Consider the following 24,894-nt stretch of genomic DNA (forward strand, 5'->3'; position numbering starts at 1 on the left):
AAAACAAGGTAAAGACTCTTAAGACTAATAAATGAAAAAAGGAGAGTTTGTGAATATCAGATCCTATACTGTACTACAAAGCAGTAATCTTTAAAACAATTTAGAACTGGTTAAAAAAGAAGACAATTAGTGGAACCAATTAGGTATATTATATATAGTAAAATAGTGTTTGATAAATCCAAAAATTCTATTATTATGGGAAGGACTTTGCTATTGGACAAAAACTCTTGGAAAAACTGAATAGCAGTCTGGAAGAAACTAAGTTTAGACCAACACTTCAAACCATATATATCAAGTTAACAAATCAGAGGTGCAAAGAAGATCCATGGCTAGAAAAGTTTAGGACTATACAAACAATAGAAAAAAATTACAGGGGGCGGCTGTGTGGCTTAGTGGATTGAAAGCCAACCCTAGAGATGGGAGGTCCTAGGTTCAAATTTGGACTCAGAGACTTACTAGCTTTGTGACTCCAGGCAAGCCACTTAACCCCCATTGCCTAGCCCTTACTGCTCTTCTGCCTTGGAACTAATACACAGTGTTGATTCTAAGATGGAAGGTAAGGTTTAAAAAAAATTACACAAAATAAAATGGTCTCTTTTGAGTATTATGAAATTTTAAAAGGTTGCATAAAAAAATCTAGGAGTTAAAATTAGAAGGGAAACTGGTAAATCGGAACAAATCTTTGCAAGTTTTTCTGATAAATGTTTCATATCCAAGATAAATAAGAAATTGATTCAGTATTATAAAAGTAAAAGCCATTCTAATAGATGTTGTTCAAGGATATAAATAAGCTTTTGATATAAATAAGTTTTCAAAGAAATCCAAGTTATCAATAATCATATGGGGAAAATACTCAAAATCACTAATAATAAGAGAAATATAAAATAAAGCAACTTTGTAGTTCTACCTCATAACAATCAAACTGGCAAAAAACTAGAAATGTTCTTTTTCTTTTTTTTTCTAGTGGAGGTATAGGGAAGGTAAGAGAAAAATAAAATTCTCAATAGCTGAAAAAAATTCAACTTTTAAAAAAGAATATTAGTATGTGGAACAAGAGTGTGAATGGGGTTAGGATAAAGTGTTTTTTGGAGAGAAGGTATAATGGGAAATGAACCACCCCACAAAGTTTCCTCAAAAAAGGATACCATAGTTCTGAGAACAAAGAGGGAAAGGAAAACAGGAGGATAGAATGGGGCAAAAGGAGGGAATAAAGAACAAGTGGGAAAGCAGAAGAGAAAACAAACTGGTTTGTTTGACCCTTAAGGAGAATCCCAAACAGATATATCCCCCCCAACCATAGCTACCAAAAAAAAAAATCACACCTCTTCCTCTCCTCATTTATCCTATAACTCCTATCATGTGCCAGGCACTGTCCTAAGTGAGTTACAAATATTACCTCATTTAATACTTAAAACAATCTAGGGTGGTAGACACTATTACTATTTCCAATTTGCAGATGAGGAAACTAAGGGAAACAGGCTTAATGACCTGCCCAAGACCACACTGTTAATAAAAGTGTTTGAGAGAGGACTTGAATCCAGATCTTCAACTCCAACCCAGCATTCTATCTACTGGGTCACTTAGCTCCCTCTAAATCAGATTGTTTAGTTGAAAACTTTCAATGCTACCATTCCTTCCCTCCCATCCTCTTCCAAGTCCCTCTTTATTTATATCAAAGAAAAATCTGAAATTCAAGATTATCTATAGACAACAGAAATACATGAGGAAAAGCCAGACTCATAGAGTAGTCAAAAGTGAAACACGCAGAGTTGCAAACTATATTAACAACCATGTAAAATCACTAATAATAAGAGCCAGTGGAAAAAGTCAATACTGGAGGAGTTGTGGAAAGACAAGTGCATTAATACATTGCTGGTAGAGCTTTAAAATGGTCAACTATTTTAGAAAGCAATTTGGAAGTTCATACTCTTTTAACTCTTGTTATGCCCCAAGGAGGTAATGGAAAAAGAGGGGGGAAATCCTGTATGCATTAAAATCTTTACAAAAACATATTCTGTGGTAGAAAGAACTAGAAAAAGTGTTGATGCCCATCATTTGGGAAAGGATTATCAAATTATGGGACATGCACATAATGGACCACCACTATGTTCTAAGGAATGAGGAATATGATGAATCCAGAGAAGTATGGAAATATTTCTATGAACTGATGCAAAGGCAGCAGAACCAGGAATATACTCTACCAAATTACTACAGAAATGTAAATGGAAAGAACAAAAACATAATTAAAAATAGAATGTTTCTAAATTATAATGGACATGTCTGAAGAGATATGAGAAGATACCAACCCTACTACTTTGGGAAATAGAGGAAGAAAGATGTGGAAAATTATCAATATTAGATTTTTTTAAAATGTTAGTGAGTTGTACTAAATTTTATCTTTCTCCTTTTTTGTGCTTTCTTGAGGCTTAGCTGTTCAGAAGGGGATAACACAATATGTAAAGTGGGAATTGGGAGTGATTATAAAAACAAGATTACAAGAACATTAAAAGAAACCAGCAACACCACCACAATTTCAAACTTCTCTTCCCCTCAGAACTTTTCCTATCACACTCCTTCAGCTTTCTGAACTCACTAAACTTGTCTCCTCCTAACCCCACCCCACCAAGAAAGTTCTATCCTCCTAGAACCTCTCTAAGTAAAGGTCCACTTCCTGTTATACCCTGAGGTCCAGTACCTCATGTCAAGGAAGACTGGGCATCTTTCTTGCCCCTCACACTCCTTTCATCCCCTTTGATCGTAACCCCCTTGGGTTCCGTATTATATGGATCACTGATACAGATTCTGAATGAAATCATGGAACCCCCCCCCCCCCCCCCCCCAGTTCATTCTCTCTGCTTTCTCTAGGAGTTCAGGGCTTGGCTTGGTCTTTTTCTACCCAAATCCCTGTTCTTAATACATAGAATCATAGATGTGGAGTTGGAATGGGCTTTAAAAGCCACCCAGCCCTCATTTTATAGAAAAGGAAACTAAGACTCAGAGATCATGTTGTCTTGCCTCAGGTCACACGGATGTGACCTCATAAACTTGCAGCACAATGAAAACCTGTTTGGCTGACACCTGGTCTAGCATTCTATTCATTAGACCACAAAGTCTAATATAAGAGGTTTCAACACATGCGTTGCTATCACTTCAAATAGCCTGGTCACAAACTAGGCACTTCCACTTTTTCTTCTCACATTTTTCCTTTAACTTCCTTTGCAATCTGTCTTAAACCTCATCATTCCACCGAAACTACTCTCTCTAGAGCTACCACTGATGTCTTAATTTCCAAATCCAATAGCCTTTTCTCAATCCTCATCCTTCTAGACTTCTCTGCAGACTTTCACATTGTCCATCACTTCATGATTCTTTCCAGTTCCCCTCTCCAAATAATCGATATCAATCCTTCTCAGTCTCCTTTGCTGCTGATTCTTTATTCATGTTATACCCACTAACCTCTCTCTAGAAAGGGGTCTACCTCCTGACAGGACCCACAATGTCTAATACATAAAATTTTTCTTTCTTGTCTCTCATTGCCGATCCCAAACCCCCTTAAGTGTCACCTAAGGTTCTGTCCTTGGCCCTATTCCTTTCTCTCCTGAGAGTATTTTGCTTGGTGATCTCATTAGATACTATAGATTCAATTACCTCTACACAGATTTTCAGAGCTATTTGTTGATAGATACTATTTATCCTAATCTTTATCCTGTCAGTCTTACGATCTCCAGCTGACTACTGGACATCATGAACTGAATGTCCCAAAAGCATCTTAAATTTAGTATGTCTAAAAGTGACTTCACTATTTTTCCTCTTACATCCTTCCCTCTTCCTAACTTCCCTATTACTGACACTCTGCCAGTCGCCCAAGGTCACAAGCTTTACTCCTTATATTATTATGCATTATTGAATCCTGTCAACTTTGTCCTTTACAACATTTTCTCTCTTCTGACACTGCCATCACCTTTATATAGGCCCCCCCCCACCATAACAGGACCACTCTCATCATTTTCTGATAGTCTCCCTGCCTTAAGTCTCTCTCCACTCCAGACCATTCTCTACTCAGCTAGCAAATTGATCTTCCCAAGCCTGACCATGTGACACACCAGCCCTGCCCCCTTACCAATTTAATTCAATCAACTCTTTTACCTCCAAGATCAAATATAAACTCTCTAGTTAGTATTTAATAAAGCTTTCATAACTTGATCTGACACTTTATTCCCTCCCCACCATGTACTCTGAAATCCAGTGACCTATCCTCCTTGCTATTCCTCTCACAAGACAGTCCACGAATTTTCACCAGCTTTTCTTCCTGCCTGGAATGCTCTCTCCTCATGTGTCTCCTGGCTTCCTTCTAGTCTGAGCTAAAATCCCACCTTATGCAAGAAGCCTCTTCTGATTCCCCTTAATGCTAATGAATGTCTTCCCTAATTTATCTTGCATAGATCATAGTTGCTTGAATTGTTTCCCCATTAGACTGTGAGCTCATTATAAACAAGGATTTTCTGCCTTTTTTGTATCTCCAACACTTAGTACATAGTAGGTACTTAATAAATGCTTGACATGTTGATCTAGTGTAGTCATCAACTTACTTAAGTCCTATGATGTACACCATAATCCTCCTCCTTCATGATGTCTGAGTTCCCCCCTATCTGAGTATAACCTACAATCCATCTCTTCCCATTCCTCTCTATTCCTAAACCTTTTCTTTGTTATTTTAACAACCTCTAGGAACTCCTTTGCTCCCTCCAGATGGTTTCTTCCCTTAAAATATTTCTATCCTATAATTAACGAGTTCAATTATGCACTCTCCAACCCCTCACTCCCTGTCCTATCACTACCAATTGCCCTCTCTGTAATGAACATGTGCTTCTCAATAATACTAAAACCATATAACCTTCTTGCCTGGGATCACTAGAAATTTTTCATCTAATCTCAACTGTGTCTTCAGACCTATAAGGGGACACTTTTATTCTTGCTTTCTGTGTCATTTTATACTGTAGCAATTCTATAACTTGGCACCTGTTCCTCCTCCCTGTCAGAAGAACCCCAATCAGAAACTTTGTCAGAACACAAAAACCACTCCTTAAGTGCTGCTGTTTCTCTCTCACTCAACAACTCAAAATCCCTCAACATTTTGTCATATTCTCTCCCAAGTTGCTAAAGTCTTTCATGAATGGTCCTCCACCAAAATGCCAATCCCTCTATGTGTGCACCAGATCCTTCCGCCTCCACTTACCCCTCCCTCTGGACCACTTCATCATTCCTCCCTTATCTTCACCCTCTCTCTCTCTACAGTCTCCTTTCCTTCTATCCAAAAACATACCTAAGATTTTCTCACCCTTAAAAAAATTTTCAATTGTTATGGTCATTTCCTCATATCTTAGGGCTTCAAAAACAATCTTTTATAAAAAGCTATTTACATTTGCTGTTTCCCCTTCCATTCCTCTTGCAATTGGGTTTTCTACTTTATCCCTCAACTCAAACTACAGTCTTTAGTTATCAACAATCTAATAAACTCAACAGCCTTCTCTCAGTCTTTATCCTTCCAGACCTAATAGCAGCTCTACAATGTTTTATTAGGTACTTCCTATGTGCCAAACAACACCAATACAAACACTGACAGAAAGGTTGTCAGGACAATCAGTTTCCACCTTCAAGAGGCTTACATTCTAATAAGAAAAAATAACACATTATCAAAAAGGAGGTTTTCTTGGTTCTCTCCCTTCCCTCCTAACCATTTCTTCTCAATGTCCTTTGGTTGGACCATTATTTACATCTCATATTCAAACCCTAGGTGTCTCCTGATACTCTGTCCCAATTTTCTCTTTTCTTCATTCACTACCCACATTTAATTACCCCATCAGATCCCATGAGATCAATTATAATCTCACTCAAGAGTTCCATGCCACTCCCTAGACCTGCACAGTAAGTTCTAGTTGGTGACCTGTTGTCTAAGATCTAGGTGAGGTGTAAGATTTAGTATGACACTACCTCACTTAAATTCAACTTATTAGAAAACTTCAAAAGATTTCACTCAAATATTCTCTGTGCTGCAATTCCTTATCACCAATTGTCGATTGGAAAGCCTGGATGTCCCACAGGCATCTCAATCAGAACTCATTTTCTTTCTCTCAAACCTACCCCTCTAACTTCTCTGTCTGTTGAGAGCTGAGAGCACCACCATCCTTCTAGTCTCTCAGGGTCCCAAACAGCATCATTCTCAGTTCCTTCCTCTCAACCCCCAAAACCAATTAACTGTAAGTCTGGTCAAGTTTACCTCCATAATCTGTCTAACAGCCACCTTCACTGCTGTATCAACTTCATAACTAGTCTCCTTGCTTCCTTGCCCTTTCTAATCCATCCAGAGCTGTGGAAAATAATCTTCCTAAAGCACATTTGGTGGTAGCCCTCTTCTTCAAGAACCTCAAGTAACTCTCCACTGCCTCCAAGATAAAATATCAATTCTTTATCTTGGCATTTAAAGTTCTCATGGTCTGACTCTAGCCTATCTTTCTAGACTTATTCATATTATTCCCCCTCACATACTCTTAGGTTCTAGCCAGACTGACCTACTTGCTATTTATAGTGCTTTGTACCTAATAATCATTTAATAGATAAGTTTCCTTCATTCAAAATCTAATCATCTTTCTCCTGACTCCTTGTTTCTGTCTAGGCTGTCCTCCATGCCTAGAATATACTTCTTTCTCATGTCTGGCTCAGAATCCTTGGTTTTCTTCAAGGTTCAGCTCACTGGTCTCTTGATAGGAAGTTTTGCCTGATAAGTCTAGTGGTCAGTTCTTTATCTTCAAATAATAACTTGGTTACATATGGTATCTCTCCACCTCTCTCAGCAAGGAGAATGTAAGCTTGATGAAAACGGAGATTGTGTTTTGTTTTGTCATTACATCCCCAGAGTTTATGCCAGGCCAAGTGCCCTTACAACTAGTATATAGATAAGAGCCACTGGCAACAAAGACGACTCTAAAGATACTGACTGAAGAGGCTGAGGTTCTGGTCAAGAGAACAGAGGTCTGGAGAGGGGCACCAAAATTTCCATGTACAATATCTGTGGGGGACCAGTGGAGTTTACTTATGAAATTCATGAAATGAGAGAGTAGAATTACAGAGCTAGCATAACTAAATAGGATGGTGGCAGAGTGGCCACAGTCACTTACTCTGAGGGAGCCACAGGCCCGGGGGAAGTAGGTCATGCAGGCCTTCATTCCCTCCAATGCTGACAGCTCACACTATGAGGGAATAAGAAGGAAAGTGAGCATAAGCCTCTCCCATACCATAGTGCTTTCAAATCCCCATCCCAGTCCCAGAGCCTTCAAACCTTCACCCCCATTCCTAACTTCAGCAATTCCTCCTCCCTACTCCTATGTCCACTTCTCCAGGTGGAACCCTGCCTTGAGGGCACAAGCTTTACCTCAGGTTTGAGGCCCAGCAAAGATGTCAACAGGCCAGGCAAATGGTTTGTGGAGATGTCTCGGGAAAGCTCAGGGAGCTGGGCTGAGTATCGAAGCAGATCTCTCAGAATGGCCACAGCCAGCTCCATGGTAGGTGCTGGGTCCTGAGACTGAAAGGGAAGGGTAAGAAAGAAAAATGTAGAGCCCAGAGAAAACTCATATTCTTACTCTCTAAAGGGAAGAGACAGTACAGGTTTTTAGGAAGAATACAGAGTCAAAGAGAGGATGCAACATAGTAGGAAGAGCACTAGACTAAGAGGCAGCTGATCAGTGCCTAGCACTTTATTAAGCATTTACCAAGGGCCAAAAGACATCAATTCAAATGCAAATGGAAAGTCTGGATGGTCAGTTCCTGCCCTCTAAAGGGCTTACATTCTAAGACAAAGAGAGATGACAATGCATTTTTTAAAAAAGGAAGCTGAAAAGAGGTAAGAGGAATGGGAAGAGACAAAAGTATAGTTGGTATAGTAAAAGAGTCCAATAAAGGTTCAAAACTTTCATGTCTTTTCCCAGCCTTGGTAGAATGCTCTCCAACTGGATCTGGGTTAGAAGCTCTATTCTGTTGTGTCCTCTCTGACCTTAGTCAAAGAAATTAACCTCTCTGGGCCTCAGTTTCCTTATCTATAAAATGAGAGGTCTGAACCAGATTATTCCTAAATCTCTCTTAACTTTAAAGATTCTAGCATCTCCAGAGATGTAAATTTGGTTTTCAATAGAAATGGAGAGCTCTTAAGCCATAAATAATGCCCAAAAATTTGCATTTTGCTTTAGGAAAAATTTTTAATTCTTGTCTTTTTAAAGTAGCATTTGATGACAAATTTCTTGAAGAAACTTTAGAGGCCATCAAGTTCAAGCACTTCGTTTTTACAAAGGAAGAAATTTAGGCTAAGAAGTTAACTCAGTCAGGAAGTATGTGAAGAATTTGAATTCAGATCCTTCCTGATTCCAGCAATCTACCTTGGGAATTGAATTCAAGATGGAAAAGTCACCTAAAGAGAACTTAGTCTGGAGACACTGCAGGCTACCTAGTTAACCCATCTTAAACTATATATATCTCAACTCTTTTAAGCAAGCTATTTCCTTCTGAAGTTGAGTAGCATCATCTCCCAGATTGAAGTTCTGATGTTCACATCTCTACAGTGATATAAAGTTTGAAAACGGCTTTTGTTGTTGTTTAGTCATGTCCAACTCTTTGAAATCCCATTTGGGGTTTTCTTGGCAAAGGCCCTGAAGTGGTCTGCTGTTTCCTTCTCTAGCTCATTTTACAGATGAAAAAACTGAGGCAAAAAGGATTAAATGACTTGCCCAGGGTCACACAAAGTGTCTGAGGCCAGATTTGAACTCAAGGAAGAAAAGTCTTCCTGATTCCAGGCCCAGCACTTTATACATTGCACCACCTAGCTGCCCATTTGAGCCTCCTAATAACCCAGAAGATACTATTACCTACCTGAGGCTGATTTACCCAGGGCCTAGCTTACAAGTGTCAAAGCAGAATTTGAACTAACTTCAAATCTGCTTATTCAACCATCAGTTTGAATAGTGCAGTCCTTATCTCTAAGCTTGCTAGCTCACATCTTTCTTAAAAATAGGAAGGTCAAGGAAATCGTAGATTGCAAAGTAGTTCCTAGTTAAATGAATACCTTAAGCACAGAACAACAAAACTCAACCCTTTTCTCCATCAGGCCCCTACAAGTATATAGAAGAGGATTAAAAAGCCCGAAGATATAAGAATGTTAACAGACAAGGTGGGGATATCTGCAGAAAAGTTAAAATGGGATGTTTTAAAGGAACTAAATAAGATATAGCAAGTAATAAAGTCAAAGGTAAATACAGTGAGTAAGAATAACCAAAAAGAGCTGAACACAGCATTCCTGATCCATGGCCATCTTCCTGTATTCAATGGATTGGGTCTTATTATTTTACCAGTTTCCCTTACAATAAGGAATCCACCATACCCAGGAAATAAGAAGGGGGGAGGAAGGAGGAAGGATATGCTTACCTGAAGGACATGCTGAATACTACGGAGCCAGGAGACACTGTGCTGCTGGAACATCTCAGTGGGACTCTCTGCTACCAGCAGGGAAAGCAAACACAATCCCTCAAACCTGGCAAGAGGATGAGGATGGGCAATGTCTGAGAGGGTCAGCTAGATTCCAGAGAATAATACCTCCCTCTCTTTACCTATCTCTTGGGACTTAAGTCCCATCCTAGTCCTAACTCCTAAAGAATGTGGGGATAGGGTTAGCAGAAGATTGAGAAGGAGTCTGAGGAGCAAAAAAGACAAGAGACACTCCAAGTGTGGTAAAAGAAGGCCTGAGTGTTAATGTATTATATATAAAGCTTAGCTTCCAATTAAGGGAGGTTGTAAAATCCAGGAGAGGGGCTTCTAGAAGAAGCCATTACATCCAACATAGGAAGGAGAGATGGATAAGGAGGAGGAACAAGGAGATTCCTTCTTGAGCCCCAAAGAAAGCCAGAAGTATGAGAATGGATATGTGGTTGAGTTCCTGCACTTGGGGTAAAGGATAAAACCTGATTAAGGACTCACCGAGTCTTGATGGAACCAAGTCGGGCATTGCTGAGACCCACCAGTGCTCCCACAGCTGAGAGGTTCTATAGAAAGAACGGAGAGTGGAATCACAGTTAGGCAAGGAAAAAGGAGAGAACTCACACAGTATTATTTCTCTATCATCTGAAAAGTCCCAACTATTCCAAAACTCAGTATCCAAGCTTTCACCTAAAAACCCAACTCAATTCTTCCAGAAGTCCTTATACCAAAACCTCTATCCAATTATGTGGAAAAGCCTTGGCTTCTTGGCTCCCACTGATAAAACTCTGGTTTCATGCTAATTAAATTCAACACATTTACTGAGTGCCTACTGTGCTTAGTATCATGGGTTATAGAAGAGAAGCATGGCACAGCTTTGGTTGGAGCTTGCCATATTGCTTAGGGGCACAGAAGAGTATTATCCATATAAAAAAAGGATTTTTAAAAACTCAAAGAGAATATAACTAAGGGTTCCAAAAGAATGGCACATGAATTTCCCAGAGATCAGAGGTCAGGTAAACCTAATTATCATGGAAGACTTTATGTAAGTACTGAAGAAAGGGGAGGACTTACATAAACCACTTGGAGAAAGGAGGAAGTATTTCGGTGAGGGGAAACAAAAGAAGCAGATGAAAAGAACAAATTTGGTATTTCTAAGCAGCAATGAGATTAACTGGTGGTTGAAAAATGGAAACAAAGTAGAAGATTTATTATAAACATAATACTGTAAGTAATGGGAAGCTACTATAGGTTTTCAAGCAAGGAAGGGAAATGATGAAAATGGTGTTTGGTCATGGTGTGGTAGGTGATTCAGAATGGGAAGACAAGATGTATAGAAATGAGTGGGGGCGGGGGGGGGGGGGGAGTAGCTAGGTGGCTCAGTAGACTTGAGACAGGCCTAGAGACAGGAGGTCCTAGGTTCAAATCTGGCCTCAGCCACTTCCTAGCTGTGTGACCCTGGGCAAGTCACTTAACCCCCACTGCCTATCCCTTATTGCTTTCAGTCTTAGAACCAATACACAGTATTGATTCTAAAGACAGAAAGTGAGGTTTAAAAAAAAAAAGGAATGAGTTAAGCAATGAATAAGTGAATACCTACTATTCACTGGACAACACTGGACTAGACAATAAAGGGATACAAAGAAACCAGGCAAAAATCTCTCCCTTTGAAGAACACAAAATCTTAATGCAGAGACACAAACATGAAAACAATAACAATAAAAGTTTTATTAAAGTGCTAAATGAATGGTAAAACGAATCTAAGAATTTGCAGAATGAGATCTTCCATAGCTTCATCAGTGAAGAATAAACATAGGTAGAACCTGAAGGAAGAGGTGAAGAAAACAGCATTCCACAGCAGGGGAACAATCATGAGGAAATGCTTTGCTCAAATGTCTGTTTAAGCATAGCACAGTCTAATCAGCTTAAAACTAAAACTTGAGAAATATAAAAGAGGGACACTGGGGCCAGATTGAGAAAAGGCCAATTTGGGCTTTAGGCAATGGAGAATCAATGAGAGCTTCTGAGCACATAAATGACGTGATAAATGCAATATTAAAAGAAAAAGTTAGACAAGAGTCCATACAGGTAGAAATTGGTGACAATATAACAAGTTACAAGATTCTTGTAGCATTTCAGGCATAAGGCAACTATATCCATTCTAGTGGGAACAGAAAGAAAGGAGTAAATTCAAGAGCAATAGCCCTACAACTTGTCCCAATGCCTAGTTTCTCTCCCTTTCTCATCCACCCAATTCATCTTCCTTTAACACCAGATTTGGTAATAAACAGGATGTGGATAATGAAGGAGAAAAGAATCACACTTCCAAAATGATCAAATAAGAGTCAAAGAGGCTTGTAAAAATGTGGAGTGAAGGTAACAGGGAAGATAGTGATAAAACAAGAAATCTGGACTCTTGGAAGGATTCATAATCAGATAAGTAGTACTGAAAATAAAGAGACTGTATAGATTATCTAGTCAAAACTACTCATTTTATGAAGGAAAAACTAAGGCCAAGATACGGAAAATACCTAGATACATAACAAGTATGGGGAATGGATGCAGAACTGTGCCCTACACCGTACAATGCTGCTTCAAAAGGAAGAGATTGATTATAAATCCTTTGAGTCTGAGGTGATCCTGGGACATCCTATTTGCAAGTCTAAAGAGATGGTCCCTGAATATGAGAATCAGCAGAGAGAAATTCCGATGCCAACTAGCCTTCCTCCCAGCCTCCTCTGGACTATAAAATTAATCTCCCTATTCCTTACTAGGGATCTATTAGGATCTTCATTACTTATCTTTTACCTGCAGAGCCTCTCCCCTCCAGATTTCTCCTCTTAGGTTCCCCTCCCACGCTCACTTGGAGGATGATCCCGACTCAAAAACCTCAACACAACATCACTCCCGAAAGCTCACCTGCAAGATATCCCCCTCCCACACCACTCTCCCCCCACCAGGCCCCGCCCACCGGTGCTCTACTTCACCTGGGCCCCGCCCATCGTCCCGTGCAGCCTCAGCAGACGCACGAGCCCCGGCACCAGCGGGGCGGTGGGGGGCGAGGGAGGCGTGGCAGACCCAGTCCGAGGCTGCAATAACCCAGATACGCTCTCCAAAAGCAGCATGCGGAGACGCGACCCAGGACCTGCGGCCGGGAGACCGCCTGCCCCGCCCGGACCCCCAGCCCCAGAACCTGCGGGGCTCCCGCTCAGCACGGCTGCCGCCATCTTCGCCTGCACTCTTGGCCGCTGCGCACTGTGGTGACGTCAACACGCTGCGACTGTGCAGTAGGAGGAGGTAGGGAAGATGAGGCGCTCTTGGCATGCGTACTGAGTACCCTCAGAGGGGACCTGGCGCCAGAGAAAGGGACAGGTTGCGCGTGCGCATTGAAGCTGGTGTAGGGCAGAGCGATGGGTACGCGACGAGTGATTTAAAATATTGATGAGCACTTTCTGGGAGGGGAGTCGCGGACAAACTGTACGAGTAGTGGGGGAGCAGGGGGAAGAGTTGCTCTCTTCCCTTCCGTATACAGAACAAGTTTTGATAGGGCTCAACTCTTTCTTACCACCCCACTGCCAGCATTCCAGCCCCCCAAGCTTGCTTGCTTGCGATCAGGGTGGAGCCAGGGATGTAGCTGGGAAAAATTATTTCCCCCAAAATTTATTTGTTTATTCCTAAAGGAAATCCTTTATATGTCATAAAGTTCACTTGCACAGCATCTTTATGCTTCCTCTGAGGCCATATTTACTGTTAGACCGAGAATTCCTCAAGAGGGTTATGAATATCCATATTTCTAGGTGTGTCCTGGAGGATCCTGGAACAGAGCTTTGGAAAACAAGTTGGCAGTGGAAGATTAAAAAAAAATGCTTATCACAGAATGTAAGAACTGGAAGGCATCTTAGAGATGATAGCTTCCTTTTATAGCACTAAGGTTTGTAAAGTGTTTTACAAAAGATCTTTTTTCCTCATAACCCTTCAGGTAAATACTACAAGCATTATCTGCATTTTGAAAACTAGAGTTTGAAACTTGTGCATAGTCTTGCTTAGGATCAGGAGCTGGTTCGGAATCCAGTTCTCCTCCGACCCAAAATTCAGGGCCCTTCCCACTGTATCACGCTTCCTCTCTAAGAAGAGATATAGTATGGAGATCATAGATAATTAAGTGCGAAATTGTGATAGTTGGTATTATTAAAGGAGTTCAGGGAAAAAATAGTTATTTTGCATAACAATAATTTGTATTGTTATAGTAATTTAAGGTTTGTAAAGCACTTTCTTTTCGTGAACTTGGCAATGCAAAAATTAATTAGCTGTTTTATCCATTAAGACATGGGATCAGAGAAGTTAAAAGATTCCCTTAACACTCTCCTAATAAACGAATTGCAAACCAAGGTGTCCGGACTTCGAGCTCAGAGGTCTTTCTGCAATCTAAAGGCTGACTTGCCATTAGTTTGCTAAACAAAATTTCCATAATTTTAATGAATGAAAGAAAATGGGAAGGAGTGGAGTGAGATGTATGAATATGGAAGAGGAAGGTGGGTAGGGATATAGAACCAAAGCGGTGGCCAGAGAGTGCATCATACTGCAAGGTATCTTGAGGGCGGCGCTAAAACGGGGTTGTTCGTCCTCGAGGAAGAGATTCGTTTTCAGCAGCTCAAATGGAAGAATGTGGAATGTACAGCATATATTCATCCCTCTTCTTCTGTCCCTAGATCTGCTATCACTCAAACCCAGTCCCCGAAAAAGAGGTAAAGGAAGAATATCTATTCGGCCAATTGACGCGTGAGCCTGAACATGAACATCCAATCCACAGGCTTGTCTTGCTGGGGCGGAGAAGGGGGTCCGGGAGAAGCGACCCTTTCGAATAGGGAACCAAAGAGCTGCCTAGAAATGCGGAGAGGCGGGGAGAGGGGAGGAGCAAAGTAGCAGAGTGCTCACCCGAGCAGTCGCTGAAGAAGCACCAATCAGTGAGCGAGAGGGGGACGGGTTTCGACTCACCGTCCAATAAACTTGGATAATTGGACTTACGGTCAGGAGTAGGAGGGGTAGACTCCCCACCTCTATCCCGGTTGACGCGTCGGACCCGGGTTCTCTGGGATGGGGAGGGGGAGAGAGGTGGTGAAGCGCTTGCGCAGTGGTAGCGGGGAGGAGCTGGGCCAAGCAGCGGGCGAGGAAAGCTGTGAGCCACTAGCCGGGCGGACTGCTGCGCGCACGATGGGGGAGAAGGCAGGGACCAGGTAAGTGAGATGGGGTCTGCAAAAAGGGTGCATTTCTCAAAGCCAGAGTTTGCAAAACGAATGACTGCTCCTTGGACAGAGAATATGAGAAGGAGAGCAGGGACTGGGTGCCTGGGAGTGAGAATGAGAGTGGGGGCAGGGGCGCTGAAAGGACCGGGCTTGTGGGTCCATGAGGATGTGAGGTGACGGAGGCAGCATTCATGGCACACTAAAACGAGTGAGGACTCGGGGCCTGGAGCTTGCATTTCAGAAGGACGAAAGAAATGTGAGGGCCTGGACAACTGAGTTGTCTTGTGACTGAGATGCTGGGACAAGGAGAGAAGCAGCAGGTGGCCTGTTACCCCCAGGGGCAGTGCTTGGAGAGGGAAGCCTAAACCCACTGGGGAGAAACAACCCCTTCCTTCGGTCTAGTACCAAACAAACAGGAAGTCGTCTATACGGTAGTCCCCCGCCCTGGAAGAGTGCCCTCTACCTGCATCCTAATCTGTGATACCCACATATTTTGTCTTCACCCCTAAGGGTTGCTAGAGGCAGCAGCTTTATGGAGGAGGAGAAGAGTACATATAAGGGTTGTTGGTGCAAGCAAGCCATCCTAATATGCTTCTGTGACCCTTGTCCCAACACCATTTGCCTTTAGCCTACCCCCACCCCACATATTTTTAAGTCAAGGCTCTTTACTATCTCTGTACCCCAACTTCTGTTTTTTGGACTCCAGGAGAATCTACTTCCTGTTGTGACCCAATGCCCACTCAGGGACCTAGGGCTGAGGGTGGATGTCTCTGCTTCTTGTAGAAAGGGGGCGGAGCAAGAAACATCTGGTAGAGGAGAGGGTATATGCGGGTGCTAATGTGTCATATCTCTTGCAAACTGTTGTCAAACCTTTTTTGGTAGAAAGTGGGAGCATAGGTTTCTGACCCCCAAGCTGAATGCTTGGGTTAAGAGGAGAAACAGTTCACAAGGGCAGGCTGTGGGATGTGGGTGGGTTAGAATCCCAAGAAGAAACGGGAAGTGGTTGACTTAAGACTGTCCCCCTTTACTGTTATGTGGCATGGGGGTTTTTTGGGGTAGAATAAAGAGGGGACTGCTGACATGGCACAATTTATCACACATACCCCCCCTTTCTTTGAGCCACAGGAAATGGAGAGAATGGCAGGAAATGGGGGGGGGGCACCTGCTCCAACTGGCCCTCCTTTCAGGGCAACTCCCTTGATCTCCCCCCAGTCTTCTTCACTACTCTCCTCCATATATGAACTCCTCCCTAGATTCAGGCAATTAACCACATTCAACAACTCAACTCAATAAATGTTTATTAAGCTCCTATATGCCATAAAGCATTTTTCTCAGAGCTGATAGATACAAAATCACAAATGAAAAATAGTACCAGTTCTCAAAGTTAGACCCAAAATTCTCTCCTAGGCAAGGGCTTTTGCTCTAGTAACCAGCATCCAGGTAGATACCATCCTGGGGCCTCTTAAGATGACAGGATCATAAAATTTAGAACTAGAAGAGACATTTGCAGACAAGAAAACAAATACAGCAACTTATTCAAAATCTGTATATGTAGTAAATGACAGATCTAGAATTTAAAGACAAGGCCTTTGACAACAAATAAAATGTTCCTTTTAAAAAATATTCCAGCTGCCTCTGCCTTGGTTTAGATTGCAGAGTAAGGAATGGCAGGCAAACAGAAAAATAGAAAAGCATAGATACTATCTTGGGTCTTTTGGGAAGTATCAGAACAGAGTATTTTTTATGGCAACCAGAAGAAAATAAATGGTGGTTAAGTATATTGAAATGTTATTCTACTTTTCTGGAGAGGCCAGTGTGGGAGAATGGGGAAAAGACAGGACCTTAGTTGGTTCTCAAAGTTTTCACTTAATAGACTAGGAAATTTGATCCTCTAGAAGTCAAGAAAGGAATTAGGGAACTGGAGTTTGGGAAGCTTAGTTATCATTCAGCATTGGCCATTTTAGGTTTATTCAAGAGGTATTTATGAAAAACAAGAGTGTATGAGGGATAAGTAGGGCTTTGTCTCATTTCTAGATTGAGCAGTTGCTATGAAAAAAGCCCTTGGCAGTTGCTATGAAAAAAACAATTTCTAAATACTGCCATGTTGAAGCCCCAAAGACTTCTTATCCTAAAGAGTGAATTCATAGCCTGAATGGCTGCCTTGGAAAATGGCAATCCCAGGAAGAGGGGGGGATGTGATTGTAAGTGGAAGAGAACCATACCTAGCAAGTTAGTTCAAATGATGAGCCATGTCTCATGTTAGTGTTGGACTCATAATCAAAGAGATCTGTGTTTGCTGCCTTCCATGCTAACTATCTATCTGACCCTTAGGCTAAGTTCCATCTTCCCTCAGTTTTAGTTTTCTTGTCTTTTAGATGGGGCTACCACCTCCCATAGTACCTACCTCATAGGGTTGTTGTCACCACAATCTGATTTCAGCAACTGCCAAGCTGAAGTATATCAGAGGGATTATCTTCTTTCCCCTCAGACAGACAATGGAGATGAGGAAAATGGCTGGGCCATAGATTGAAATCCCAGATGGTCTCTATTCTCTTATTTGGCACCCTTGGGGGTGAGTCAGCTTCTGAAAAGGAGAGCAAATACAGTTTCCATTTGGGAGGGGGGGAGAAGTTAGACCTAGACCATGACTTCTGAAACCAATAGCTATATTGTTGTTTTTTAACTCTTTATCTTCTGTTCTGTATGTACCTATATGAGTTCAAAGACAGAAGAGTGGCAAGGGCTAAGCTGTCTGGGTTAAGTGACTTGCCCAGAATCACACAGCTAGGAACCAACAGTTGTACTCTTTGTGGAGTCTTTCCTCTCCTGTAAAGGCTAGTATGAAGACCAAATGAGGATAGGATAAGGTAGGGAGAAGTGGCCTAGCCTATTACTTGGATTACTATATACGTATAGCTGTCATATTAGAGGAAGAATCCTCCCCTCCATTCCCATTCCTTCTCACTTAAGAAAGGACTCATGAGAATCAAATAAGCTAGAAGGGGTTATGTTGGGTCTGGATAGTTGTCTTAGTAATAACTTCCAAATCCCATAGCCTCTGGTCCAAGGTTGGGACCCCCTTGTTGGGGTTGGATTTCTTGGGAAGATGAAGAGGATAGAGAATGAGGATAACGGTTTGGAAGGAGGGGTATGGTAGGGGAGTCTCCTTTGGCTTTCTGAATTATGTTCTCTCTTTTGTTTTGGTAGGGTCTTCAAGAAGTCAAGTCCTAACTGCAAGGTGAGGCCCCATGGCTCAAACCATCCAGGTCTTTCCCAATTTCCTTTCAGTAGCCTCATCTTCCTACACAGTTTCCCCAACCCCTCCCCCACTAGCTCCCCACTTCCTGTCACATCTAAGAGCTGACTTCCTCCTTTCTTGCCACTATGGCAATATGCATGTCAGTATAAGACCTAGGGAAACTGAGGGGAGATGTTAGGAAAGGCAGGTGCCTTGGTCTCTGGGGTTAAGGGGGGAGAAGAGAGAAGCCTGGGGATACAGACTATAATCTGTTTACCCTGTTTCAGAATCCCAAGTGGGGAGAGAGGACAGGTCTGGAGGTATTTTGATTTGCTACCTTGGAGTAGCATTTCCCTAAGGTCTTCATTCCCGGGGAGTGTCTCATTTGGAGTCAAGGGTGCTAGACAACTGGAGGGGGAGCAGGGAGGAGATTTGGGCCCATCCATAATAAAAAGGGATATGAGAAAGGATAAATATGAGAGATAATTGCTTCTTGGTACCTGGTCTGTAAAAGGGGATAGTTGAGGGCTTCCATTCTGACTTGATCTTAATCTCCTGCTTCTTTCCCCTTTTGTCTCCTGGCTAGCTAACAGTATACTTGGGCAAGAGGGACTTTGTGGATCACCTGGATCGAGTGGATCCTGTGGGTGAGTGGAAGGACAAAAGCCCTAACTGGCCTTGAACACAGAGAAAGAGAGAGCTGCTCTGAGAGGGCTTGAGCCAACACATTACCTTCCTCTATGACATCCATAGGTGCCAAGAGAAGGTCTAGGCTCTACAGAGGGACCAGGCAGGGTCTGAGGTTATACTGTGAATCTGCTTTACAGATGGAGTGGTGCTAGTGGACCCAGACTATCTGAAGGACAGAAAAGGTGAGGAGCCTCAGTGACTAGGGGCTTTAACTAGATGGGAAGGAAGTCAAGGGGGAGGGGACTCCTTAATAGAATTAGTGATGAATTATACATGGGAAGGGTATGGGTTTTTTAGGGTATTTAACAGAAGAAAGAAATGAAACCAGAGGCCATGTCAAATGTCATCTACTGCCAGGTCTTGCTAACTAAGAGAATCCAAAATAGACTCTTTGGGGGAGGGGAGGATTTCTTCCTGACATCTTTTTCTCCTCCTCTTCCTCCCCACCCATCCGTAGTATATGTGACATTGACTTGTGCCTTCCGATATGGTCGTGAAGACCTGGATGTTTTGGGCCTGTCATTCCGAAAGGACCTGTTTGCAGCCACATACCAAGCTTTTCCCCCCATCCCTGACCCTCCCCGACCCACTACACGCCTTCAGGAAAGACTGCTGAGGAAGCTGGGCCAGCATGCTCACCCCTTCTCCTTCACAGTGAGGATTTTTTCATCTTTCTACTTTCAACACTTTGCCTGTTTTCTCTCTATAAAAGTCCCTTGGGCCTTCATCCCCGGGGAGGTAGTATGGGGCCTACTATATGCATGTTTGGAAAGACTTGAGTACCTCATTGTTAGTAGACTTGGGATCTAAGCATAATAGAGATATCTCAGGATAAGTAGGGATAATAGAAGAACTGATACTCAAGGCCTGTCTGAGCTAGTACTCTCCTGGCCAGCTTTTCAGAGAGCCTCCATAGACAGTTTTTCTCTCAACTTAATTACTCCATCTAGAATGGCAGCTTGATAGTGAGCTGGCCTTGAAGTCAGGAAGATCAGAAAACCTGTGTTCAAGTCCTGCCTCTCTATTCAAATTGGTTTTCTAGTGGCAGATGAGTCACTAGAGTATAAGATACAGAACAGATGTTAGTTTGCATTAAGAGAGATGGTTTCCATGGGGAAAGTAGGTAGTATAGTGGATAGAGCACCAGGCCTAGAGACAGGAACTCCTGGGTTCAAATCCGTTCTGAGATGTTTCCCAGCCATGTGAACTCTGGGCAAGTCACTTAATTCAGATCTTTATGCTCTTCTGTCTTAGAATTTATACTAAAAAAACTTTAAAAAAATACTTTTAAAAAACTTGATTTTTTCCCCCCAGGAATTCCTTACACCCATGAAGTTACAAGTCCAGGCCTAATTTCCTCCATCCAGATGGAGTTCTCCCCACCCTTCCTCATACCATTATTATATTTTTTGTGTTTTTTTCAGAGAGGAGGTTGTAGTCTCAGACACTTGGGGAAGGATTTTTTTCTTGGGGAATGGGGGGGGGGTGTCAGAGGAAACTTTCCACCTTTTCCCCACTCAGATTCCACAGAACCTGCCCTGTTCTGTTACACTGCAACCTGGACCTGAGGACACAGGGAAGGTAATGGGAGCTGGTAGGGGCAAGGGGCTGGGCAAGGTAGAAGGACACAGCTAGACCTGAAAAGCAGTGTTAAGAAATGGACCATAAAAGGAAGTGGGAGACGTTTTTAAAGCATATGGACTGGGAAAGGAGATAGTTATACCTGTTGACTGGTGATAAATGGGGGGATGTCGGGGATAAGGGAAGATGGGGTATTGAGGGTGAGAAAGAGGGCTAAATTATGATTGGGGGGTTAGGATAGTGGTAGGGCCCCTGGTTGAGACTGACTCTAGCTTCCTCCCTCTTCCCATTGAGGCCTGTGGGGTAGACTTTGAGATTCGAGCCTTCTGTGCCAAAGCATTGGAAGAGAAAATCCACAAGAGGTGAGGGGACCAATACCCACCCACCTTCCATCATTCCCCAATTACTCTTACTATTCTTGGAACTATCTTGGATCTATTGAGTGTCTTCCTTCTGTTGACTATTTCCAGTTTACATTGTTTGTACATAATTTTTTGCTTGTTGTCTCCCTTTGTAGATTGTGAGCTCCTTGAGAACAGGGATGGTCTTTTTCCTTTCTTTGTATTTCCAGCACTTAGCAAGTGTTTGACACATAGTGGGTGTTTAATGAATGTTTTTTGACTGACTTACTGGTCAGGCTGGGGAAAGATAGCATCTTGGAAAGTTAGGGGAATTCATGGACCACATACTATATAACACTAACAGTACCTCCTATCCTACCCCCTGATATCCTGGCCTAGGAATTCAGTGCGGCTGGTAATTAGGAAGGTACAGTTTGCCCCAGAGATACCAGGTCCCCAACCTACTGCTGAAACTGCCCGACACTTCCTCATGTCTGACCGATCCTTGCACCTTGAGGCCTCATTGGACAAAGAGGTGAGGAGAGAGGAGATCCTTCATCAAAAGAAGGGACCTAATACTACCAACAGGAAACTTTTAGGGGTAGGAGGGCAAACAACAAGATGGAAAAGACTTTTAAGTATTTTGGAGCAGCTAGGTGACTCAGTGAATAGATCACCCGTGGAATTGAGAGAACCTGGGTTCAAATCTAGGCTCAAACACTTCCCACCTGTGTGAGCCTGAGCAAGTCACTTAATCCAACTGCCTAGCTCTTGCTGCTCTTTGGAAGTAAGGGTTTAAAAAAAAAAGATAATATCTGAAAAGCATTTAGCACAGTGTCTGGTACATAGTCAGTGCTATATAAATGCTAGCTATTATTATTCCAACTGAACAACCCTTGAATTGAAGGCCTGCCACAGTAGGGATGGACTATTGAGGAAACACAGTATGATTTACATAAACTAAGAAAATATGGAGAGGGTCTTCTATACCTTTGGAGGAGATAGTTGCTCATTTTTGAGAAAATAACAAGTATGGTGTTAAACAATGATTTGGAGTTTGGCAGGTGATGAGACAAACTAATGGGTTTCTCTCCCCTTCCTGTCTCCCAGCTATATTACCATGGGGAGCCACTTAATGTTAATGTCCATGTCACCAACAACTCCACCAAGACCGTCAAGAAGATCAAAGTCTCTGGTATGAAGTAATGAATAAGGGCTATAGAATGGGGTTTGTGGGGGACTGGGATGGAAGGGCAGTGACTGTAGAAGAGATTTGAAGGGAGCCCTAATAAAGGAGGTGAAGACTTGACTGGGACAGACTAGGGAATATTGAGGCTATAAGTCATGGTGGGGATGGACCAAAATGTGGAATGTAGGAACATTAAACAGGATCAGATTGGACTGGGGACCCCTATCTTGAGGGTGATGAATCAGAGAAGCAAGAAAGTTAGAAGGCATGAATAAAGAACCCATCTGAATGGAGAGGGGTGGAGGGAAGGTTGTGAGAGTCGGGGGGGTTACAGGCTGTCATTCCATCTTTTGAGGGTGCTATGACCTTACTACTTTTCCCCATTCCTATTCTTTGCCTGCTGCTTTCTGCTGGTGATTTCACCTTTTCTCCACTCCAGTGAGACAATATGCTGATATCTGCCTCTTCAGTACTGCCCAATATAAATGTCCAGTGGCTCAGATAGAACAAGAGTGAGTAATGGAGCCCTCCTCGGTGGCCCTGTTCTTTCGGGGAAAGAAAGAATAGCAAGGACCAAGAAAAAGTTTTCCAGACTGGGTGGGAAGGAGTTTACACCAAGAAAGAATCAAGGAACAATATAATCTCAAGTCTTCTATCTAGCCTCTAATTTGAATACTTTCTATGATGGGAAGCTCACAAGGACACTATTCTAATTGCTAGAAGGTTCTTCCTTAGAGTGAATATCTTCTTCCCTTATTACTACTACCCATTAAAGAGTGGCAACAAGTGTCAAATAAATTTTAGTGGCAGTTTGGGGGCTCTGAGAACTGGAGGCTGTACTCTGCCTCCCCCCATACCAACATCTCTTACTAAATAACCACCCCTTCTCTTTTCAGTGACCAGGTGTCTCCCAGTTCCACATTCTGTAAAGTGTATAATCTAACCCCACTGCTCAGTGAAAATAGGGAGAAACGAGGACTTGCCTTGGATGGGAAGCTCAAACATGAAGATACCAATCTGGCCTCCAGTACTATGCAAGTGGGCAAGGGGAACCCTGTTTGCGTCTTGCCTGTTACATATCCTTACTTGGTTCATATCTCATTTTTCTTGCCTTCAGCCTGCTTTGGAACAGAGCTGAGGCTACATTTCCTTTTGGTTTCTTAATAGAAACTGCTATGATTCAGTGAAAAGTTTCTTGAAGGGAGAGTTTGAATACCTGCATTTTGATCCAAGCTTTGTCAATTTGGGGAAGCAATTTTATAAGTCAGAATTTATAGCTGGAAGGGATCTTTAGAGAGAAATTGCTGCACCTAGAGAAGTAAAGTCATTTGCCCAAGGTTGTAGAGGAATAAATCACAGAACCAGAATTGACCACACACACTTCCTCTTTGACTCATTTTCTTGGCCTCAGTTCTCTGCCCTGTCACATGAAGTGGTTGGACTAAATGGAAGTCAGTCCCTTCCATCTCCAAGTATTATGTGTGGTTATCTTAAGACCCCAAGGTCAACTAGAAGGTTTCCTTTTAGTTTGCATTAGGCATCTGCCCCCCAAAGCTGAGGGTCTAGAGTTGGGGTGTGGCAGGGGGCAGTCCACCAGATTGCTATTTAATCCTACTCCCTGACTGAATATCTTTTTCCTTGTAGAGTGAAGGAAGGCGCCAACAAAGAGGTACTGGGCATCCTTGTGTCCTATCGGGTCAAAGTGAAGTTGGTTGTGTCTCGGGGAGGGTGAGTGCCAGTCTATTTTATTTCTCTCCCATTCTCTCCAGCTGCTTGTCTTTTCTTCTCATACTGTTTTTCTTTCTAGGGATGTTTCCGTGGAGCTCCCTTTTGTCCTAATGCACCCCAAGCCTCATGACCACGTCACCCACTCCAAACCTCAGTCAGGTAAGTCTCCTCTCCACTTCTCAAGCTATTTCCAGAGATCTGTTATAGGAACAGACTAGGGATGGGCTATAAAGAGGAGTTTATTCTTTCCTAGACCCACCAACTATTTGTCCCCTTTCTTTACTTTTAGCTGCTCCTGAGATAAATGATCCAGTAGATACCAATCTCATCGAATTTGAGACCAAGTAAGGAAGACCTTTGCTTTTACCTCTCCTCCCCCTACATTCATGGAAAAGGAAGAGGACTCCTTTTTGCTTTAAGACTGCCTTCCTCTATCCTGCTACAGCCTCAGTTCCCTGCCCTCACTATTAATGGGTGGGGATAAAGGGAAAAGAAGATGCTGAGGGATGAGGCCTCATCAATACCTGGCTTAGTGAAGAGGCTTCCCAGCAGCTCAGTCCCACCATCACTGCTAAATCTCTGTGTCATCCATAGTGCCAGCAACACTCTTGCTTCTCTTTCTTTTGGTGGGGAGGTAGGGAAACCTGGAGCTGCTGTCTCATGCCCTCCCTCGATTCCTTCCCCAGCAATGGCACAGATGATGACATTGTGTTTGAGGACTTCGCCAGGCTTCGACTCAAAGGAATGAAGGATGAAGACTATGACGACCAATTCTGCTAGGGAGGGAGAGTGGAAAAGGAGAGAAGAGATGCTGGGGGAGATAAGAGCAGGACCAAGCTCCCTATTCTAATTGGGGTTCCATATGTCCCTTCCAGGCTTAAAAGCACTATACACAATTTTTGATTGAAGCTGGGCATTAATTTTAAGCTGAAATTGCCCCCCCCCCCATAGCAGCAGACTGTTTATACCTGAATTATTGGGGGTTTGGGGGGTTTTTTTTGAGGGATAGTGGGAAGAAAGAGAACCCTCACCCCACACACATATACCTGTCACTGCCTCTACAGAACCCCCCTGGGAGGTAGGGGAGTTGCTATGGATCTAAGCAAAAAGAATAATTTTTTTAAGCTGAAAGTGTATGTGTTTTCTTTGACCTGGGGCTTAATAAAAAATTATGGGATGAAGAGGAGGTAACAGTAATATTTTAGTCTTGAGAAGATCAAATTATTAGAATTTAAAAGCACTAGAGCTCTAAGATAGAAAGGAGACATAAAGGAGGTGCAGACAGGCAAACAAGTAGCAGATTCAGTTCTGAATCAGGGCAGTCCAACATAGGGTGTGTTCATCAATACTTGAGCATTCAGCTTACCA

The 24,894-nt window shown here is 42.6% G+C and overlaps 3 protein-coding genes across 6 annotated transcripts in view; 1 reads left to right on the forward strand and 2 right to left on the reverse strand.

Annotated features, from left to right (window-relative positions):
• The window catches only part of LOC100015976 (polyunsaturated fatty acid lipoxygenase ALOX15), a 65,713-nt gene extending 58,466 nt beyond the window's left edge, over positions 1-7,247 (reverse strand). The window contains exon 1 of the mRNA XM_003340327.4: positions 7,176-7,247. The gene's annotated coding sequence lies outside the window, so the exon portion shown is untranslated. The remainder of the gene's footprint in view (positions 1-7,175) is intronic.
• The window catches only part of PELP1 (proline, glutamate and leucine rich protein 1), a 30,389-nt gene extending 17,596 nt beyond the window's left edge, over positions 1-12,793 (reverse strand). Inside the window, exons 1-5 of the mRNA XM_001370666.4 lie at positions 12,504-12,793; positions 10,018-10,082; positions 9,469-9,574; positions 7,430-7,579; positions 7,176-7,247 (exon numbers count right to left, since the gene is read on the reverse strand). Coding sequence (XP_001370703.2) covers positions 7,176-7,247; positions 7,430-7,579; positions 9,469-9,574; positions 10,018-10,082; positions 12,504-12,743 — 633 coding nt within the window. The 5' untranslated portion in view covers positions 12,744-12,793. The remainder of the gene's footprint in view (positions 1-7,175; positions 7,248-7,429; positions 7,580-9,468; positions 9,575-10,017; positions 10,083-12,503) is intronic.
• Positions 12,794-14,225: 1,432 nt separating this feature from the next.
• Positions 14,226-24,657, forward strand: ARRB2 (arrestin beta 2). 4 transcript variants are annotated; one of them, XM_056817680.1, is made up of 15 exons: positions 14,226-14,750; positions 17,967-17,997; positions 18,584-18,644; positions 18,825-18,869; positions 19,145-19,341; positions 20,209-20,268; positions 20,563-20,630; positions 21,009-21,144; positions 21,720-21,804; positions 22,238-22,310; positions 22,695-22,832; positions 23,443-23,526; positions 23,606-23,685; positions 23,816-23,870; positions 24,213-24,657. In XM_056817680.1, the coding sequence occupies exons 1-15, from the start codon at positions 14,611-14,613 to the stop codon at positions 24,304-24,306; spliced, it is 1,347 nt and encodes a 448-aa protein (XP_056673658.1). In that variant the 5' UTR covers positions 14,226-14,610; the 3' UTR covers positions 24,307-24,657. The 4 variants fall into 4 exon arrangements, with proteins under 4 accessions (XP_056673658.1, XP_056673659.1, XP_056673660.1 ...); XM_056817681.1 differs by lacking the exon at positions 24,213-24,657 and having other exon boundaries at positions 14,539-14,750; positions 22,695-22,836; positions 23,816-23,876; XM_056817682.1 differs by lacking the exons at positions 14,226-14,750; positions 17,967-17,997 and having other exon boundaries at positions 18,751-18,869.
• Positions 24,658-24,894: the final 237 nt, after the last annotated feature.

Source organism: Monodelphis domestica, chromosome 2 (assembly GCF_027887165.1).
Source record: "Monodelphis domestica isolate mMonDom1 chromosome 2, mMonDom1.pri, whole genome shotgun sequence".
NCBI classification, from domain to species: Eukaryota; Metazoa; Chordata; class Mammalia; order Didelphimorphia; family Didelphidae; genus Monodelphis; species Monodelphis domestica.

Coding starts and splice junctions, on each gene's coding strand:
- ARRB2 (XM_056817680.1), top strand. CDS start 14,611: ATGGGGAGGGGGAGAGAGGTGGTGAAGCGCTTGCGCAGTGGTAGCGGG. Junction 18,645..18,824: donor GGATCGAGTGGATCCTGTGG/GTGAGTGGAAGG, acceptor TCTGCTTTACAG/ATGGAGTGGTGCTAGTGGAC. Junction 22,311..22,694: donor GTGGCTCAGATAGAACAAGA/GTGAGTAATGGA, acceptor TTCTCTTTTCAG/TGACCAGGTGTCTCCCAGTT.